Genomic DNA, 19,639 nt, shown 5'->3' with positions numbered 1-19,639 from the left:
GAGCACATGGGGGAGTCCTGAGGTGGAACAGTTGATCCAGCTCTGGGATAGGGTAGGGATAGAAGGCAGCCTAGGGGAACCGCAGGTGAGGCCTGGTGTATACCTCAAAGCAGCTCCTAAAGTATGGTCTCTGGACCACAAGCATTAGTATCACCTGGGAACTTTATAGAAATACAAATTCTTGGGCCTGACTATAGAATCAGATAGTTTGGTGTTGGGGTCTAGCATTCTGTGTTTTAACAAGCCCTCCAGAAGATTATGCATAACATTGAGAGTTACTGTCTTAAAGAATGAGTTCTGTGAGTTTCGTTTGATGAAAGGAGAGTGCATTCCAGGAAGAGGAGGGTGGTGTAAGCTTAGATGACACCAAGTAGCATGATGGGCATAAGGGGTTAAAATAAGATGTTTGAGGCAGGAAGTGGTAGGAGTTAAGGCAGAGAGGTTCAGCAGTTCCGGGCTATATCAGGAGGGCTTGGAATGCCAGGCTAAGGAACTTAAACTCTATTATATAGGCCACAGGAAGCCACTGAAGAATTTTCTGTTATTGTTAATAGCTTTATTGAGGTATAGTTCACATACCATACATACATTTCAGCCATGTAAACTATACAGTTTAATAATTTTTAGTATATTCACAGAGTTGTACATTCATCACCCCCAAAAGAAATTCCTTGCCCTTTAGCTGTTACCACCACCAAGTCCCAGAATTCCCCAGCCCCCCCCCCCCCAGTCCCTGGCAACCACCAATCTACTTTTTCCTCTGTGAATTTGCCTATTCTGGACATTTCATATGAATGGAATAATAAAACGTGCTCTTTTGTGACTGGCTTACTCATGTAGCAAAACATTTTCAAGGTTCATTCATGTTGTAGCACGAATCAGTATTTTATTCCTTTTTTATGGCTGCATAATATTCCATCATATGGCTATACCACATTAAAAAAAATTTTTAATGTTTATTTTTTAGAGAATGAGAGAGAGAGGCAGAGTGTGAGCAGGGGAGGGACAGAGAGAGAATAAGACACAGAACCTGAAGCAGGCTCCAGGCTCTGAGCTGTCAGCACGGAGCCTGATGCAGGGCTCGAACTCACAAACTGAGAGATCATGACCTGAGCCAAAGTTGGACCCTTAACTGACAGAGCCACCCAGGTGCCCCAATATACCGCATTTTTATCCATTCAGTTGGTGGATATCTGTGTTATTTCCCCTTTTGGCGTATGAATAATACTGCTACGCACATTCATGTACAAGATTTTCTGTGGACAGATGTTTTCATTTCTCTTGAGTCTGTACCTGATTGTAGAATTCTTGGATCACATGGTAATCCCATGTGTAACTTTTTTTTAATGTTTGGGTTTTTTTTTTGAGGGGGTGGGGAGGGGCAGAGAGAGAGGGGACAGAGGATCCAAAGATGCGGGCTCTGCACTGACAGAAGCAGCCCAGCATGGGGCTTGAACTCACAAATTGTGAGATCATGACCTGAGCTGAGGTGGGATGCTCAACCGGCTGAGCCACCCAGCCACACCCATGTGTAACTTTTTTGAGGAACTGACAAATTATTTCCAAAGCGGCTGCAGCATTTTACATTCCCACCAACAGTGTTATGAGAGTTCCAATTTTTCCACATTGTTGCCAACACTTGGTATTTTCTTGCTTTTTGATTCTAGTCATCCTAATGGGCATAAAGTGGTATCTCATTGTGGTTTTGGTTTGCATTTCCCTGATGACTAATGATGTTGAGCATTATTTCCTGTGCTTACTAGCTATCTATAGATCTTCTTTGGAGAAATCTCTATTCAGATCCTTTTTCCATTTTTAAATTGTGTTGTCTTTTAATTATTGAGTTACAAGATTTCTTTATATATTCTAAGTACAAATCCTTTATCAGATACATGATTTACAAATATTTTCTCCCATTGCTTGGGTTGTCTTTTCACTTTCTTGGTAGTATCCTTGGAAACATAAAAGTTTTTCATTTGGTGAAGTCCAATTTCTTTTTCCTTTGGTTGCTTGTGTGTTTGGCATCATATCTAAGAAACCACTGCCAAATCCAAGGTTACGAAGATTTACACCTATATTTTCTTCTAAGAGTTTTTAGTTCTTATATTTATGTCTGTGACCCATTTTTAATTAATTTTTGTGTATGGTGTGAGGTAGGGGATCAATTTTATTCTTTTGCATATGATATTCAGTTGAAAAGACTATTCTTTCCTCAGTGAATTGTTTTGGCCTCCTTTCTAAATCAATTGACTGTAAACCACTGGAGAATATTAAGCAGAGGAATGACCTGATTTCTTTTACATTTTTTTTCTTTTATGTTTTAGGCAGTATCACTGGCTGCTATGTAGAGAATGTATTGGAGGGGCCAAGAGTGGATGTAAGGAGACCAGTGAGTAGGAAGTTGCCATTACCTGGGCCGGAGGTGATGGTGACTTAAACCACAGTAGTGGTAGTGCAGATGGAGACATAGGTTATACTTGGGAAATAAAGTTAGTAGGGCTTGGGGATTGTCCAGCTAGGGGAGAGGGTGATTAAAAGAGGGTGGAGGTCAAGGATGACTCATGTGAATTGGAGTCAAGGATGATCTTCAGATTTCTAGCTTGTATGGCTAAGTTGATAGTAGTGTCATTTACTATCACATGAATGGAGAAACATGTTTTTAGAGGGGGAAATAACAAGTTTAATTTGGAATTAGTTGAATTTGAGTTGCCTGTGAGATTTTTTTTCAAGTGGAGATGTGCAGAAGGCATTTGGAATGCGAGTCTAGACTGGAGTTTGGGGGCAAGCCCTGGAATGGAGAGAGTGGTTTCATGAGCACATAGGTGGAGGTGGAAGCTCTGGGAAAGCCAGAGGAGAGAGTAAAAGGAATGAGAAGAGGGCCCAGGACTGAGCCCTATGGAAAGAAGAATAGGATCCCAAGAAAGACACAGAAGAAATGGCCACTGATCAGGAAGGAAACCAGGAAGAATCTATAGGAATCCAGTGGAAGGAAGAAATTTTAAGGAGGGAGTGATCATTAGTGTCAAATGTATCAGAGGTACAGAAAAATAAGGTTTGAGAAGTGCCCAGGTATCTTTCCTGTTTCCATGCTCCCACGATATAGGTTGGTTGGTTTGGTTGTTTTTTTTTTTTTTAATTTTTTAATGTTTGTTTATTTTTGAGAGACACAGAGACAGTGCGAGTGGGGGAGGGGCAGCAGAGAGAGATGGAGATGCAGAATCTGAAGCGGGCTCCAGGCTCTGAGCTGTCTGCACAGAGCCCAATGCAGGGTTCGAACACACAGGTGATGAGATCACGACCTGAGCAGAAGTCGGATGCTCAACTGACTGAGCCACCCAGGCACCCCTGGTTGGTTGGTTTTACAAGAAAATATCACTCCATACTTCTTATGGGTGACATTTTAAAAAAATACTATGGAACCAATAACCTTTGCACATACATTTCTCACAAATAATGTCTGAAGGTGTTGCTGGCAGTGTCTGGTGGGTATGTGTCTTAAGTGATGCCAGCTTTCATTGGCATCTTCTGTGCTAATCTTTCCCATCCTGAATTGAGGATATTAAAAACCCAACTGCAGTTTAGTTTCCAAAATGGATTCTAACATGTTCTCAGATTGAATGTTCAATCTGTTTCCTTCTTTTCTAATCTTCTCTATCTAATCTATCTATATATATATGTATATATATATATATATATATATATATATTTTTTTTTTTTTTTTTTTTTTTTACAGATACGTGAAAGAGGCCAAAGAAGCAACTAAGAATGGAGATCTGGAAGAAGCATTTAAACTTTTCAATTTGGCAAAGGACATTTTTCCCAATGAAAAGGTGATGAGCAGAATCCAAAAAATACAGGAAGCCTTGGAGGAGTTGGCAGAACACGGAGATGATGAATTCACAGATGTGTGCAACTCTGGCCTGCTGCTCTATCGAGAGCTCCACAACCAACTATTTGAGCACCAGAAGGAAGGTATAGCTTTCCTCTATAGCCTATATAGGGATGGAAGAAAAGGTGGCATCTTGGCAGATGATATGGGATTAGGGAAGACTGTGCAGATCATCGCTTTCCTTTCTGGTATGTTTGATGCCACACTTGTGAATCATGTGCTGCTGATCATGCCAACCAATCTCATTAGCACGTGGATAAAAGAATTTGTTAAGTGGACTCCAGGAATGAGAGTGAAAACCTTTCACGGTCCTAGTAAGAATGAACGTACCAGAAACCTCAATCGGATTCAGCAAAGGAATGGTGTCATTATCACTACGTACCATCCGTTAGTCTGCTCAGTGGGGAAAATCTCCTGGAGGACTAACCTGCTGAGGATGCCCAGAAACTCCTCTAAAATAAGAAACTTCTATGTCAAATGCAGCTGAGCAAGAACACAGTGTATTAAAAGAATCACTGTTAAGAATCATGTGGTTATTTTGGCAAAGTTTTATTTTTGAAGCAGTACAGTATTTATAATTCTTTATACATTTTTGTATGTTATAAATATGGGAATGTGAAATAAAAAATTCAGATACATAAAACATCGGCTGCTTAGTCTAGTACAAACAACTGGTAGAAGAACTGAGTGCCTTTTTGCCTGCAATAAATGTTTATTTAAAAAGAAGAGTTCACAAAAAAAAGTTCATGTTGAATGGCCTTTATGTACAGCATATTATATTAAGACATTGGAGCTAATAACTGTCCTGGCAGATCAAAGTTGGCTAACTTACAAAACAAGTGTTGTCTATTGCTTATTTTAGGATTTTCATATGCTAATACAACTATTTGATGTCCAACTCAATGTGTGAATAGTGTGAACTAGGTATTTGGCTCTCCTAGAGATGATTTTTAAATTAACTTATGGGGTATACTGAGAATCACAGACAGTAGCTCTGAGGGAAAAGAGACTGAAGGTTAAAAGGAGTCTGCTTGACTTCTCTCTTTTTTTAATTAAGTAAACTTTACACCCAATGTGGGGCTCAAACTCACAATCCCAAGATCAAGAGTTGCATGCTCTACCGACTGAGCCAGCTGGGTGCCCTTGCTTGACTTATCTTTGAGAACAGCTGACTGAATACCCACTATAGTGTGCACACTAACTTTTCCCCACCTCATCTTGTGCCGACAAACCCACAATGACAGAGTTCATAAAATACAAGGATTATTCAACACCTTTTAAAGAAATAAACAGGGGCACCTGGGTGGCTTAGTCGATTGGGCGTCCGACTTCAGCTCAGGTCATGATCTCACAGCTCGTGAGTTCGAGCCCCACGTCAGGCTCTGTGCCAATGACTCAGAGCCTGGAGCCCGTTTCAGATTCTGTGTCTCCCTCTCTCTCTGCCCCTCCCCTGCTCATGCTCTGTCTCTCTCTGTCTCAGAAATAAATAAAAACATCAAAAAAAAATTTTTTTAAAAAGAAATAAACAGAATTGTATAAAACACTGTCAGTCTTCCATACAATTTTATTTTCTCCCTTCAACCATAATAATATGATATCCAAATTTTGTCTTAACTGGAGGGTCTGTAAACACAGGCTTATCCAGCCCACTTATGGGCAAGGCAAATGCTGCTTCTTGAAATGGTCCCACCATGGTACCTCTGGTCATCCAACCCAAGTCACCCTGAAAAACCCAAAAGATATGTGATGTCAGGTGGCCCTCCAGAGGAAACAGTTCTACAGTAGCTTGAGAATTTCCCAACACAAATGCTAAGGTTCCTAGTTTTATTTGCCTGGGCTGTAAAGAAGTGGGCCTGACAAGGACAAATGGGTGAAAGAGATCCAACCATGGACTGAACACATAAGCACTCACAATGCTGCCAGGTGTCTCAGCTGTGCGAGTTTGGTCGTGCCTAGTCTTAGACAACAGGTGCCCTGTACACAACTGTACATTTCTGCTTTTAAGATCTTTAAACCAAGATATGGCTAAAATTAAAGGCAGAACATAGAAATAACCCCTACCACTGTGTGTCCTCCATGGGGGATAAATGAAAACAACACCATACCCCTTGCCTGGCTTTATCTTCACTATACTGTATGGCCACTTCATTGAATCTCATTCCAGATTTCAACTTTTCCATGGCTTCCATGATTTTCCCATGTTTTTCACACAGAATGTGTCTGACCTACAAGGAAAAAGTATGGTCACATAAGTTGAGAGACACAAACAATTCCTTTTCTCACAGTACAGCAGTCATGCTGTATTACCCCCAGTAGTGAAAAAATAGATCAGGTTACGGCAACAAAACCCTGAAGTCTGCTCAGTTGGGCGATGGCCACAAGCTCGTTTCCCATGTCAAGACACTATCTCAGAACTCTGATTTTTTTTTAATTAACTTAAATTTTTTTTTTACTAAAAAAATTTTTCAGTGTTTATATTTGAGAGAGTGAGCGAGCGAGCGCATGTAGGGGAGGGGCAGAGAGAGGGAGACACAGAATCTGAAGCAGGCTCCAGGCTCCGAGATGTCAGCACAGAGCCCGACATGGGGCTTGAACTCACAAACTGTGAGATCATGACCTGAGGAGAAATCGGACGCTTAACTGACTGAGCTCAGGCACCCCTCAGAAATCTGATTTAGATGGAAAATGGGCACCTGGCTGTGGGAAGCTACTATCTTAACCATGTACTTCAATGGTAACAGGAAGAGGAAACAGAATAGTTGAAAGCTTGGGCCTTTGAGTCAAATCCCACCTCTGCTGTACAATTGCAGGCATTTTTTTTCTTTTTAAAAAATTTTTAACATTTATTTTTGAGAGACAGAGCACAAGTGGGGGAGAGGCAGAAAGAGAGGGAGACACCGAATCCAAAGCAGGTTCTAGGTTCTAGGCCATCAGCACAGAGCCTAATGTGGGGCTTGAATCCACAAACTGTGAGATCATGACCTCAGCGGAAGTTAGACACTTAACTGACTAAACCACCCAGGTGCCCCAATTGTAGGCATTTTCTTAAACCTCTAAGTGTTTCCCCCTTTGTGCACTGAGATAATAATAGTACTTATGTGTTCTCATAGGGTTGTGAAGACTGAGGTGATGCAGTCAGTATTCAATAAAGGTTAGCTGTTATTTCATCAGAGTGGGGATGATATTTAAAAACCCACTAGGAAATATTTTTTATGAAAAAAGGCCCAAGGTATAAAGCCTCCTCACAATTCAACACTTTGAAAAAGTATCGTATGTTGATTAAGAATACTCAACCCTATAGAAGTATTCAAGTTTGACCTATGTTTACATAAAGCCATGTGTTTTTATTAAAATCACTCTATCTTGAAAACTGGTTTTGTCAGGGTAGCCATTTTGCAGGATTTCCAATTTCTCAAACACAATCCATTGTTTCATATTGTAAGTGATACACTGGGATGGGGGCTAAAGGTGTCTCCCTTATAAATGGAGACAAGCAAATCAAGGTTGTCTTCAGGGTTCAACTATTGCAATTGGGGGCAAGGGGATTCTAGGCCCACAGGAATAACTTCCCGATGGAGGAGCTACACAGGAATTAGGAACATAGATAGCAAAGGAAAGAATGTGTCAAAAAGCAGGGTTCAGAGAGGCAAAATTATATAGAATGTACAGGATGTACAGAATGTACTGTCCCTGGCAGACAGGAACAATCTGGACACTAGAGATACATGTTGGGAAACAAGGACAGTTCATCAAGACCTCAAGTTGGCCTGGCCAAAACAGCTTCTAGGATGCCCCCCCTCTTTATGCTTCTACACTCACAAAGCAACCTTCTGGTACAATTACTGGGAACTGAATTACAGTATTCATGATCACAGAAAGGGGAGACCACCCAGCACCTTATACATGAATAAACAAGTATTTTGGTCTGGACAGTCTGACAGGTTACACATAATGAGTCTGTAGTACCTGTGGGGTTTGCAATGTGACCAACTGGCAACTGTGTAAGGCTGGCATCTTAGAAGACAGCCAACCCTGGGGCACCTGGGTAGCTCAGTTGGTTAAGTGTCCGACTCCTGATTTTGGCTCAGGTCATGATCTTGCTGTTTGTGGGTTTGAGCCCTGCGTCAGGCTCTGCACTGACAGTGCAGAGCCTGCTTGGGATTTTCTCTCTGCCTTTCCTGTGCATTCTCACTCTCTCTCTAAATAAATGAATAAACTTAAAAAACAAGAGAGCCAACCCACAGAGAATTTGGGAGTGATTAGCACAGAGGTAGCAGCTGACACTATGGGAGGTGATGAGATTGCCCAGGAAGGTTACGTAGAATGAGAATAGGAGAAACGTAGGTTAAAGACATCCTCGGAGAACACTGATGTTTAAGCAATAAGCAAGGAAAAAGCTCAATAACCATAATATAAAAAGAAAGGCCAGAAAGGTAGGAAAGGTGTGTTAATAGAAACCAAGCCAAAAGAAAGTTTCAAGGAGGAAATGGTCAACAGGCTTAAATGCAGCAGAGTGATCAGGTAAGAAGTACAACCGATTTAGCAATGAGTGATTGATGACCTTAGCAAAAGCAGTTTCAGAAGAGTAGAAACTGCAGAAGCCAGATGGTGGAGGGCACACAGAGAGAGGGATAGGAGGCAGGAAGGAAATCCGTGTGGGGTACTCCCCCAGCTGAGGTAGAAAAAGAGAAAGGGCTCTTATCAGAAGAAAATGGTCACAGACATGTATATATGTTATTTTTATTTTTTATTGTTTTTTATATTTTGCTTTAAAAAAATTTTTTTAAATGTTTATTTATTTTTGAGGGAGAGAGAGGGAGAGAGACAGAGCACAAATGGGGGAGGGGCAAAGAGAGAGGCAGACACAGAACCCGAAGCAGGCTCCAGCACAGAGCCCGACGCAGGGCTCGAACTCAAGGACTGTGAGATCATGACCTGAGCCGAAGTCGGATGCTTAACCGACTGAGCCACCCAGGCAGCCCAACATGTACGTATTTTAAAGGTCCCTGGGCAGAGGTCTCAGAATGAAGGGAAAGATGCAGTAAAGAGTGAAAGGTTGAAGACAGAGCAAAGAAACAGGGTGGACATAATGCAGGATAAGGCCTGGTACTCAGAGCCCTGCTTGAAAAACTTATTAGTCTTAAAGAAAGAAAGATGAGAAGACAGAGAAGGGAGATGTGGGTGAAGAGAACTTTGTTGGAGAGGGGGCCAGAAAGCCAACGAGTTCCTCACAATAGATCAGGTTTCCATTTTCTTCTGAAAATTTAACAATATTTAAAAGTTATTATTTGCTAGGCATGTGCTAAGCACTTCTCTCATGAAATCCTCACACCAACCCTGTGACACTGGGTCAGTGTTTGTCAACCCTGGCAGTATTTCAGAATCGTCCTCAGTGCTTTTGAGGGGCACCTGGGTGGCTCAGTAGGTTGAGCGTCCGACTTTGGCTCAGGTCATGATCTCACGGCTTTTGAGTTCCAGCCCTGATCAGGCTCTATGCCGACAGCTCAGAGCCTGAAGCCTGCTTCAGATTCTGTGTCTCCCTCTCTCTATGCCCCTCCCTCACTCATGCTCTCTCTCTCGCTCTCTCTCAAAAATAAATAAACATTAAAAAATTTTTTAAAAAGATAAATAAAAAATCCACCAAGGTCCAGGCCCCATCCTCCAGGGATTCTGAGGCAGCTGGTCTGGGGTGGGACCCTGGACATTGGTAGTCTGAGAAGCTATCTAGGCGAATCTGATGTACAGCAGGATTGAGAAACAATGGACGAAGTTATCTACTGACGGACTGGAGCAGGGTGGTGGATGGCTTGAAGTGAGTGGCAGAGGACTGCTGAGTAGTACTGAGAGCCTAGCTAAGGTTAGAGACCAGGAATTAGTGGTCCCAATTCCCAAGGCTGTGTGACTCTCCAGCAGGGCCCAGCAGTTCTGGGTTTAAATGTAAAGGAAGTAGGGGCGCCTGGGTGGCTTAGTCAGTTAAGCTTCTGGCTTCGGCTCAGGTCATGATTTCACAGTTCGTGAGTTCAAGCCCGTCATTGGGCATGCTGCTGTCAGCACAGAGCCTGCTTTGGATCCTCTGTCCGCACCCCCTCCGTCCCTCTCCTTGTCTCTCTCTCTCAAAAATAAACAAACATTAAAAAAATTTTAATGTAAAGGAAGTAGACCACTGGATGATCTGGAGTTGGTAGTCTGGCAGGTGGATGCAACAGCTGACCAAAAGGAAAAAGAGTCGGGGCTCCAACATCCAGTGGTCAAGCTCTCTGATCTAATTTCCAGCCTACAGGACATACAGGGCTTGGACAACAGACAGGAAGCCGGGAGACGGTGGGAAGAACAGGCAGGCTTGAGGGCTAGAGGTCCATATGCACAGAAGAACAGAACAAGACTGGGGGAGGCAGGAAGCAAAGGGGAAGGAAGGAAGCTGTGGTTGGTAGGTGGATTTCAGAATCTGGATAGCTCTAGAGGCACAGGGCAGGGTGTGGGCTCAGGAGTGGGATTGAAAGCAGGATGGCAGGATGTGGAAGGAGCCTAGCCCCTAAAAGGCTGGAGGGTTCCAGGGTTCCCTTCCTACTGGGACCTTTCCAAACACCAGAAATAACTCAGATGTCCTCTAGCAGGTGAACAGTTAAACATACTACAGCACACCCATTCCATGGCACACTACTTAGCAATACAAAGGAATAGACTATTGATAGGTGAAATCTCCGGAGAATTATGCCAGTGAAAAAGCCAAAAGGTTACATATTGTGTCATTCCATTCGTGTAACATTCTTGAAATTATAAAATTACAGAAATAGAGAACAGATCAGTTGCTGCCAGGGGTTAAGGACGGAGGGAAGGTGGGGGAGGAAAGTGGGTATGGCTATAAAAGGGCAACAAGAGGGATTCTGGGGGTGATGGAAATGTTCTGTATGTTTACTGGATCAACGTCAACCTCCTGGTTGTGCTGTGTACTAGAGTTTGATGTAACATGTTATCGGGGGGAAACAGGAAACAGCACATGTACCATTTCTTACAAGTGGAATGTGAGTCTCAAATTATCTCAAAAGATGGGGTGCCTGGGTTGATCAGTTGGTTAGGTGTCCAACTCTGGATTTTGGCTCAGGTCATGATCTCACGGTTTGTGGGATTGAGGCACATATCGGCCTCTGTGCTGACAGCTTAGAGCCTGCTTGGGATTCTCTGTCTCCCTCTCTCTCTGCCCCTCCCCTGCTCATGTGCTTGCTCTCTCTCTCTCCCAAAATAAAATAAAAATAAAATAATCTCAAAAGAAAAAGCTTAGCAAGAGAATTTAGTTCTAATCAAATTTCCTATGTGCCACTTCTTTCCACATACCTCATGCACAGCCACACTGAAATCATTTTTTTCCAGAAAGAGCAAGAATCCTCTTTGAAGCCATGTGCAGCGGAGCAGTCTCTTGTGTTGGGTGCTTGTAAAAGTCAGCATATAAGGTGAAAATTGTATATGGCCAAAATTCCCTACAATATCCCTTATGAAGATGCCATACTGGAGACCAACATGTCAGCCCTCATCAAACCCAACACAGCCTGTCTCCCCAGACTGCGGCAACAATGACAACTTCTTCAGCTGAACACCAGACGAAGTACTTGGTTTATATTTAGGGACCACGTTTTATGAGAACTTCTCTTTGGATACCAGAATCCCACTTCACATAACTGGATGCTCATACGAGAACAGAGGTCTACTATGGAGAAGCTGATTAATGTCTCCTACCTCACTTTCTCTGGGCCATAGGGTCATCGAGTAGAAAAGTGGGTAGAAAAGCCCACACTGTTTCTATGCTCCCTCTCTCTTTTTTTTGGCTGCGTGTGCATGGCTGGGTTTATACGATGCAATCCACTACTCCACTTATTATACAGCAGTGAAATTTATCTTTACCTAACTGCTCCAAGTATACTGTGATAATAGAAACCATCTCTTACCTGCTGGATTTTTTAAAGATTTTTTTAATGTTTATTTATTTATTTTTTATTTAGAAAAAAAAATTTTTTTAATGTTTTATTTATTTTCAAGACAGGGAGAGACAGAGCATGAACAGGGGAGGGTCAGAGAGAGGGAGACACAGAATCTGAAACAGGCTCCAGGCTCTGAGCAGTCAGCACAGAGCCCGATGCGGGGCTCGAACTCATGGACCGCGAGATCATGACCTGAGCCGAAGTCGGCCGCTTAACCGACTGAGCCACCCAGGCGCCCCTAATGTTTATTTATTTTTGAGAGACAGATAGACAGAGTGTGAGCAGGGGAGGGGCAGAGAGAGAGAGACGAAGACAGAGAATCTGAAGCAGGTTTCAGGCTCTGAGCTGTCAGCACAGAGCTCAACGCAGGGCTCAAACTCATGAACCATGAGATTGTGACCTGAGCTGAAATTGAAAGCTCAATTGAATGAGCCACCCTGGTGCCCGTTTTTGTTTTTGTTTTTAAATACAGAAACCATCTCAGTACACTGCTTGACACAGGGCAGATGTCACTAAATCCTTATTGAATGAATGAATCCAAGTATCGGATCCCATACTCTGAAACAATGAAACTGCCTTGTGACGTAGCACTAAGTAGTAAGGTTTTGTTTTCCCAGGGCAGATAACACTCCTCTGTACTAGGTCAAGTACTTCAAATAGTTATTTGTGATTGCCTCCCATCCCAATGTTCATGGTCAGGTCCCTGGACTGTAGCTTACCAATTGGGGGAGCAACATAAAATATTAAATATTATTTCCTTCTGACAAACAGTTCATTCATTTACTGGGAAGATCTAACTTAATACATGTTAAGAAACAATACAAAGTATGAAGAAATTCTGGATGTTTGAGGGAACAGTTGAGAAATAAAATGGAATTACTTTGTGACACTGGTCCCTATTTTCCAATTTTATGTTATCTTGATTTCATATCAGTAGTAGGCTAGCCTCTTTTTTTAAGTTTATTTTGGCGGGGGGAAGGGGCAGAGAGAGAAAAAGAAAGAGAATCCCAAGCAGGCTCCACACCGTTTCAGTGCAGAGTCCAATGAGGGGCTCGATCACGACTGGTCATCATGACCGTGAGATTGTGACCAGAGCTGAAATAAGAGTGAGATGCTTAACTGACTGAGCCACCCAGGTGCCCCAGTAGTAAGTAGGCTAGCCTCTTAGAATGGGTTAAGCATACTGTCTTTTCCTTTTCTGGGTACCAAAATAACACATGTATATGTATGTTATTTATATTTAACATGAAAGAAAAGGAACTAGTAACTCACCTTTACTGCATTGCCACCACCTTTGGGACCCTGAGCCTTCTTGTCAGAACTGTCACTCCCAGAGGCTGCTCCCCCTTTAGAGAAGAGATCATAGGTACTCATTTAAAATGCATCTTGATATTTACAGAAAGGTCCAATACAAGAGGAGTGGATACTTCTGTCATAGCACCATGCTTCAAAGGGGCACTCTGCCACTTTACTACATGAAGCTACAATTAACCTGTGACTCACCTCTCTTAAAACAAGAAATTCATGCCCACATAAGCCCTTCGTAGAAAACAGATATACAAGTGAGTGTGCTAATGGATGAATGAGAGTGCCAAAAGTCTGGTCCAGATTCTCTGGACCCAATTTGAAATCCTGCTTCTAAGGGCAAATCTCCGAGCTCCTGTAAGATTTTTTTTTTTAACATTTATATATTATTGAGAGACAGAGAGATATAGAGCATGAGCATGGGAGGCGCAGAGAGAGGGGGAGACACAGACTCTGAATCAAGCTCCAGGCTCTGAGGCTGTTAGCACAGAACCCGACACAGGGCTCGAACTCACAAACCGTGAGATCCTGATCTTAGCTAAAGTCGGACGTTAACCGACTGAGCCACCCAGGCGCCCCCCTCCTGTAAGATTTCTAATAAGCACTGCAACTATGTATTTGAGTACTCACAATTCCAATAAGTAAAATCTCTAAGAATCTATTTTAAATAAAGATCAAATTTCCCACCACCCATATTTGGCTAAAGAATGTATTCATTGTCCAAATTCCTGGAGTCTCCTGCATTGCCTATTGATACCTTACTAAGAAAAGTTGTCGGTATTCAGATTAACCACCACAGGGAGCATCTTACATTTTACTATTATGTCATCTCACCACTACACCAACTTTGTTGTTTGTGGCAGCATACTTACTTTTAGAGGCTCATGTTCCTAAGAACTACTGCTGGATTAAATGTTCAGTTCAATAAACATTTCCTAAATAACTATTAGACACTGGGCATACAAAGATGAACAAGCCATGGTATCTTCCTTCAGGAAATTCATATTCTACTGGGGAAGACAGATACGTAAACAGATCATTTCAGGAGAATGACCTGTGATCTATGGACAGAAGGCTGTGGAAGCACAGAGAGCCATTTTAGCCAGTCAGGGAAGGTTTCCTGGATGAACAGAAGCTAAGTGAAGAAAAGACAAGGATGAGGAGACACCCCAGGGTGGTCAAACACCGTGGTGTGTATGAAACTATGGATGAATCCAAGTCTGAGGTGGGAATGCTGTGAGATAAGTAAGCCCTGGGGAAATGGCTGAAGGTTAGGGCATGAGGGCCTATGAGCCCCACTAAGGAACCTACAATAGGGAACCACTGAAAAGTTTTAATCAGGAGATTCCATCTTACTTGTCTTAGTATCTCCAATGCCTAGCACAGTACATGGCACACAACAGTTGTTCAATAAATGTCCAACTAAACTGAAAACCCAAAATGCTGATCGCCAAATGCCTAGGAAAATGTTACTGCCAAAGGAGTTTTATTACACTAAAACTGCTGTACATTCACTCTTGAACGATGATGCATTCCTGTTATCCCAGCCTCTCCCCTGCTGGATGCTGGCATCTTCTGACTGCCACCACTTCACTCCCTTTGATTGACTGAGGACTCTGGCAGCAGTTTCAGGCTGCCTTTCCATCCTCACTCTTGCCATCATCTTGGATGACCTCACCACCTAGGCTGAGGAATCACCCAACAACCTAACTTCACACTTCTGGACCTCCCTCCTCCTCAATGTCCATGCCTTCTACTCCAGGCCACCTGCTCCCAAGGGCACAACACGATGGAACTGTGCCACCGAGAACTAACAGTTCAGTCTCTGGCTACAACTTCATGTTCTTCCAGCCTTCTCATGCCTCACTCTCACAACACTGGCTCTTTGACTTCACAGAAATCACTCCCAACTTCGGTACCTTTATCCTGATGTGTTTCCCTGGGCTACCCATTTCTCCTTCCCCTGCCAGTCTAGACCCTATGCTCGATCATCTGTGTTCCTACTGTCACCCTTAATTCACTTGTTCTGCTATTCTATTCTCATTGTCCAACAAACCCTCAACCTTGGCTCAAGGCTACACCTAGCTCTTTTCAATCTTATATTGTGCCAGTTGCAAGTTACCAGGTAAATCATGACTGTGCAGATTGTGTCCTCTACAAATTCATGGCCTTCAACCTTAGGCTCTCAGCCTTGAGGGCTGATCCTTTTATTAGCGTTTCCTTCCCTTTCCCATCACCCCCAATGACGACTCCAAACCTTTACCACTCTTAAGAACCTCACTCAGTCCTTGCCCCTCGGTCTTAAAAATTACCCTTGCCTTCCACTTTAACAAGAAATTGAGGCCATGAATCATGATATCCTATAAACACCTCCCCATTGTGGCCCCAATTTTTACAACCACACCCATCCTCGTCTCTTTCCCTATGGCCTCGAGCATAAAGTGTCCTTTCTCCTATTCAAAGGTCAACTTCTCCACCTCTGTCCTAGACCCCATTTTCTCCAACTTCACTCCTTCCGGCCCCTTACCTCTCTAACTCTACCGGATCCTTTACGTCAGCCTCACTCTTAAGTTTTCCCCATTTTGAAGAAACCATCAAAACTTCCTCTTAGTCCTTTGTCTTCCTCTATCTACCATTTAATTCCCCTGCGTTTTCAATAAAGGCTTTCCAGAGAAGTCCGCACTGTCTCCATCTTCTCACTTCCGGGTCAATCCTCTAGTCACTGGCCACCCACTGCCCCGTCCCGGGCCCTGGGGGTCGCCGGTCGGCTTCCTCCCCTCGCTCCTCATCCGATCCCATTCTCTCTGGCTGCTTTGGCCGCTCTACCTTTCCCCCCTTTCCCGGAACGGCTTTTTCCCTTGGGCGGCATCTTCGAATCTTGGGGCTGTACTGTCAAAGGCTTCGGTTGCCTGACAAAGCCCCTTCAGGCCCCACGGGCATGTCCGAAACAAACGACTGAAAACGGCATCGAACTTGACAGTTTTTGCTGTGGCCCTGGAAGCAGGCATAATTTGGGGCAGACCCGGTCCTTGGGCCCGCGGACCAATGGAGCTGAAGATGTCTGACCAATAAGAAGTTAGGTTCTGTTAGAGGGGAGGAGCCAGTGGTGAAGCAGGGGCGGGAAACCCCGCCTTTGCGTTTTTTTTGTTGTAGCTGTTCCTTCTATCGCACGCCATTATTTGCGCTAGCTCCCATGCTCCCTCACTCCCCCGCCCATCTCCTCCACGCATGCGTAGTGGAAGGTGCGGGCCTCTGCAGTCCCTTGGCGCCGGCTCTAGCCAATCCCGCGGGGCCGCCAGACAAAGGGAAAGGAGGAAGAGCCGCGGTGGTTGCCCCCTCCTCCTGCTCTCTCCTACTCATAGGTCTTGCTCTCTCTTGAGGTTTTTCATTTTTAAATTTTATTCTGCAGTTGTAGCTGATTGGATTTAGAAGATAGTTAAAAAAAAAAAAAAAGCTATCACCCCTCTGCCTCTTGCAGAACTCTGTCATGGAGAAAAATTGGAAACGGTCTAAATGTTCCTCAGTGGGGTATTGCTTAAATAAATAATGTTTCAATCACACAAAAGGATATGCGCCATTTAAAATAATGAATGTAAAGCTGTCTGAAAAGCTGACACAGGAAATGGACTTAAGGAAGGTTACAGACCAAGCTATAGAATATGATTCATTTTTTAGAAAAAGTATATAGTGTGCTCTATTATATATGCATAAAAGACAGGAAGGCTACCTAGCAAAATGTGACCAGTGGTGCTAGTACAGGTTGTTGTATATGTTTCTGTATATTTTCCAAATTTTCTGTAATGGTGCAGTATAAAATACTTAAAAGCATGGATTCTGGAGCCAGACTGCCTGGCTTCAAATCCCTGCTCCAACATCTGGCTACTAGCTCTGTGACCTTGAGGAAATTACCTCATCCTTCTTTGGCTCAGTTTCACTATCTGTAAAATGGAGTTGATGATAATAGTACCTACTCACAGGGTGTTAAGAGAATTAAACAAGTTTATATTTGTAAAGCACAGAAACCAACGACTAACTCATAGAATGTTAGAGTAAGATGAATGAGTTTTGAATTTGTGTCCCCACACTTTCTTCCCTTATCTGTAACCCCTCTTCTCCTGATTTGTATATAAGGTCAAACCTTTTTCTTAGGCTCCATAAGATAGCTGTCCCAGCTTGCCACTACCAGCCAGAACTCCAGTTCAGAGTTTAGTGTTTGGATACAGCCTTGCTGGACTGGGGTGCTTCATGCCCAGACCAAAGGATCAAGCATTTTTGATACTGTGCCCACCCCCAACTCATACATAACAAGCAGCCCCCTCTTGTACTGCTGTGACTTCTGGACATACCACATCTTGGGCACTCCTTGTTTCAGATTGGGAGTGATAAACTGTAGGAAACACATCCAATGCTGAGGGGATCATTGGTTCTCTGCTTGTGAGGTGGATCCTGCCCATGTACTGACTTTCCAAGTCTGGCTGGGAAATGGGGGATGGAATTTGACAATGTCAGTATGGCCTCATGTTCATCAGCTCATCCACAGCCAGGAGCCCAGGAGGCACTTTACTTCTGGTTTTTCATAGGGAACAGCCCTTCCTGTGACCACCGACCATGGAATGAAGAGTGGGAATGAAGCAGAGTTCAGATCCCAGTGAAGAGCCAGTATTAAATGGCAGATGCACCTGACAAATGCTTAGTGCCTGAAATATTGTGAGAGCTCTGTGTGTTCCAGCAGATAACAGCAACAACTATAATAAACAAGTTTGTGTAAGTGGCTGAACTTACCTGAAGCAGTATCTAGGGGCCAATAGCTCAAAGGAGAAGACTATGGGCATTGGTCTGCTGGGGGGTTTCAAGGTCAAAAGCACTGTAAGGCAGTCAGATTCAGAATCATATACAATCTCAACCATGCAGTATGCATCACAAAAAGGCAGGGAAGGAAGTATAAAATCTTAAGTGTTCAGGGTGCCTGGCTGGCTCAGTCGGTGGAACCTGTGACTCTTGATCTCCGGGTTGTGGGTTCAAGGCCTAAGTTGAGTGAAGAGATCACTTAAAAAAAATCAAGTCTTAAAAAAAATCTGAAGTGTTCATTCTGGAATGTGAGTTTGTGACTACCTTTTATTTATTTCTGTTTATATTATATTGTGTTTATACCAATTGGCATGTATTTTTCTTTTATTCAAGAAAAAAGAGCAATAACCATTATTTGTAAAACAAACACCATAGAAGCCAGCTTCTCTACAGGGTTAAGTCGGCACCAGTCTATGGAGACCGACTGTGGAGGAGTCTGTGGAGCAGAGTGACAAATGAACGTAAGAGCAGGCAGGGGGGCAGAGAGGAGAAAACTTCAGCCTTGAAACCATGGTAACGACTGCGGGAGTGTGCACAGTGAGTCAGAGCCAGGAATGGCTGCCAGTTGTATTTTCTATTAATTACCTCCTCAGACTGATTCTTTCATGTATTTCTTAAACAAGGAATACTTAGGAAGGGAAGCTGGCAGTCTTCTTCCCAGAAGTTCACAAACCTTGACCGAAACTCACTATCCTGCCCTACCTGCTATACAAACAAAAGGCTGCAATTTCTTTCCCATTTGAGACCCTAGCAGAGCTTATTCCAAAAGGGGAGCTTGAAGCAACAGAGCATAGAGATCTAATTGATCCCATTCAGAGGTGGTCAATCCATGGGGAGCTCTGGGCCCCAGCCTCTGTAGATAAGGGTAGGAAAAAGTCACCTTTGGAAATGGAAAGAAAGAAAAATCAGTACACAGTGGATGAGATCAGCCATCTGCAAAAGTAGCCACCCATTATGGCAAATGGATGCAGGTATATTGCCAATGGGATGGATGGGTCTCCTGAGCACAGTGGCCAAAGAACTTTCTAATCCTCTTCATGCCCTTGTAACATGTCTGGCATGAGAGAATGAAGCTTTGAACAACTGTAATTTTTTTTAAAGTGCTTCAGAGAAGAAGATTCCATCTATGTTTGTCTAGCATTGTCTAAGCAAGCAGTTTCTGGAGAACATTAATATTCCAGTATCTAGTGAGGTGGATTTTTTTCAGAGGCGGTGTTCATTTGAGACAGTGGAAAACAACCAACACAAGTGGCATATGTAGCATGAGTCAGATGCTTTCCCTTCAGTATCTCTTTGAATTTTCACAACAGTTTTTTTAAATGATATTTATTTATTTATTTATTTATTTATTTATTTATTTATATTATTTTTTTTTTTGAGAGAGAGTGCACACATGGACACACACATGCATGTGTGAGGAGGGGAGGGGCAGAAGGAGAGGGACAGAGAGAGAGTAAAAAGCAGGCTCTATGCCCAGCATGGAGCCCGATGTGGGGCTCTACCCCACAAACTGTGAGATCACAACCTGAACTGAAATCAAGAGTCAGATGCTTAACAGACTGAGCCACCCAGACACCCATAAGATTTTATTTATTTTTATTTTTTATTTTTTTTAAGTTTATCT

The 19,639-nt window shown here is 43.1% G+C and overlaps 1 protein-coding gene across 1 annotated transcript; it reads right to left on the bottom strand.

The window, feature by feature from the left end:
• Positions 1 to 5,433: 5,433 nt before the first annotated feature.
• On the bottom strand, positions 5,434 to 16,142 carry PIN4 (peptidylprolyl cis/trans isomerase, NIMA-interacting 4). The gene is made up of 4 exons (XM_007089114.3): positions 15,994 to 16,142; positions 13,135 to 13,208; positions 5,995 to 6,114; positions 5,434 to 5,612 (listed from the first exon to the last, which is right to left on the bottom strand). The coding sequence occupies exons 1-4, from the start codon at positions 16,034 to 16,036 to the stop codon at positions 5,454 to 5,456; spliced, it is 396 nt and encodes a 131-aa protein (XP_007089176.1). The 5' UTR covers positions 16,037 to 16,142; the 3' UTR covers positions 5,434 to 5,453.
• Positions 16,143 to 19,639: the final 3,497 nt, after the last annotated feature.

This window comes from Panthera tigris, chromosome X (assembly GCF_018350195.1).
Source record: "Panthera tigris isolate Pti1 chromosome X, P.tigris_Pti1_mat1.1, whole genome shotgun sequence".
NCBI classification, from domain to species: domain Eukaryota; kingdom Metazoa; phylum Chordata; class Mammalia; order Carnivora; family Felidae; genus Panthera; species Panthera tigris.
This window is presented reverse-complemented; position numbering and strand designations above follow the sequence as displayed.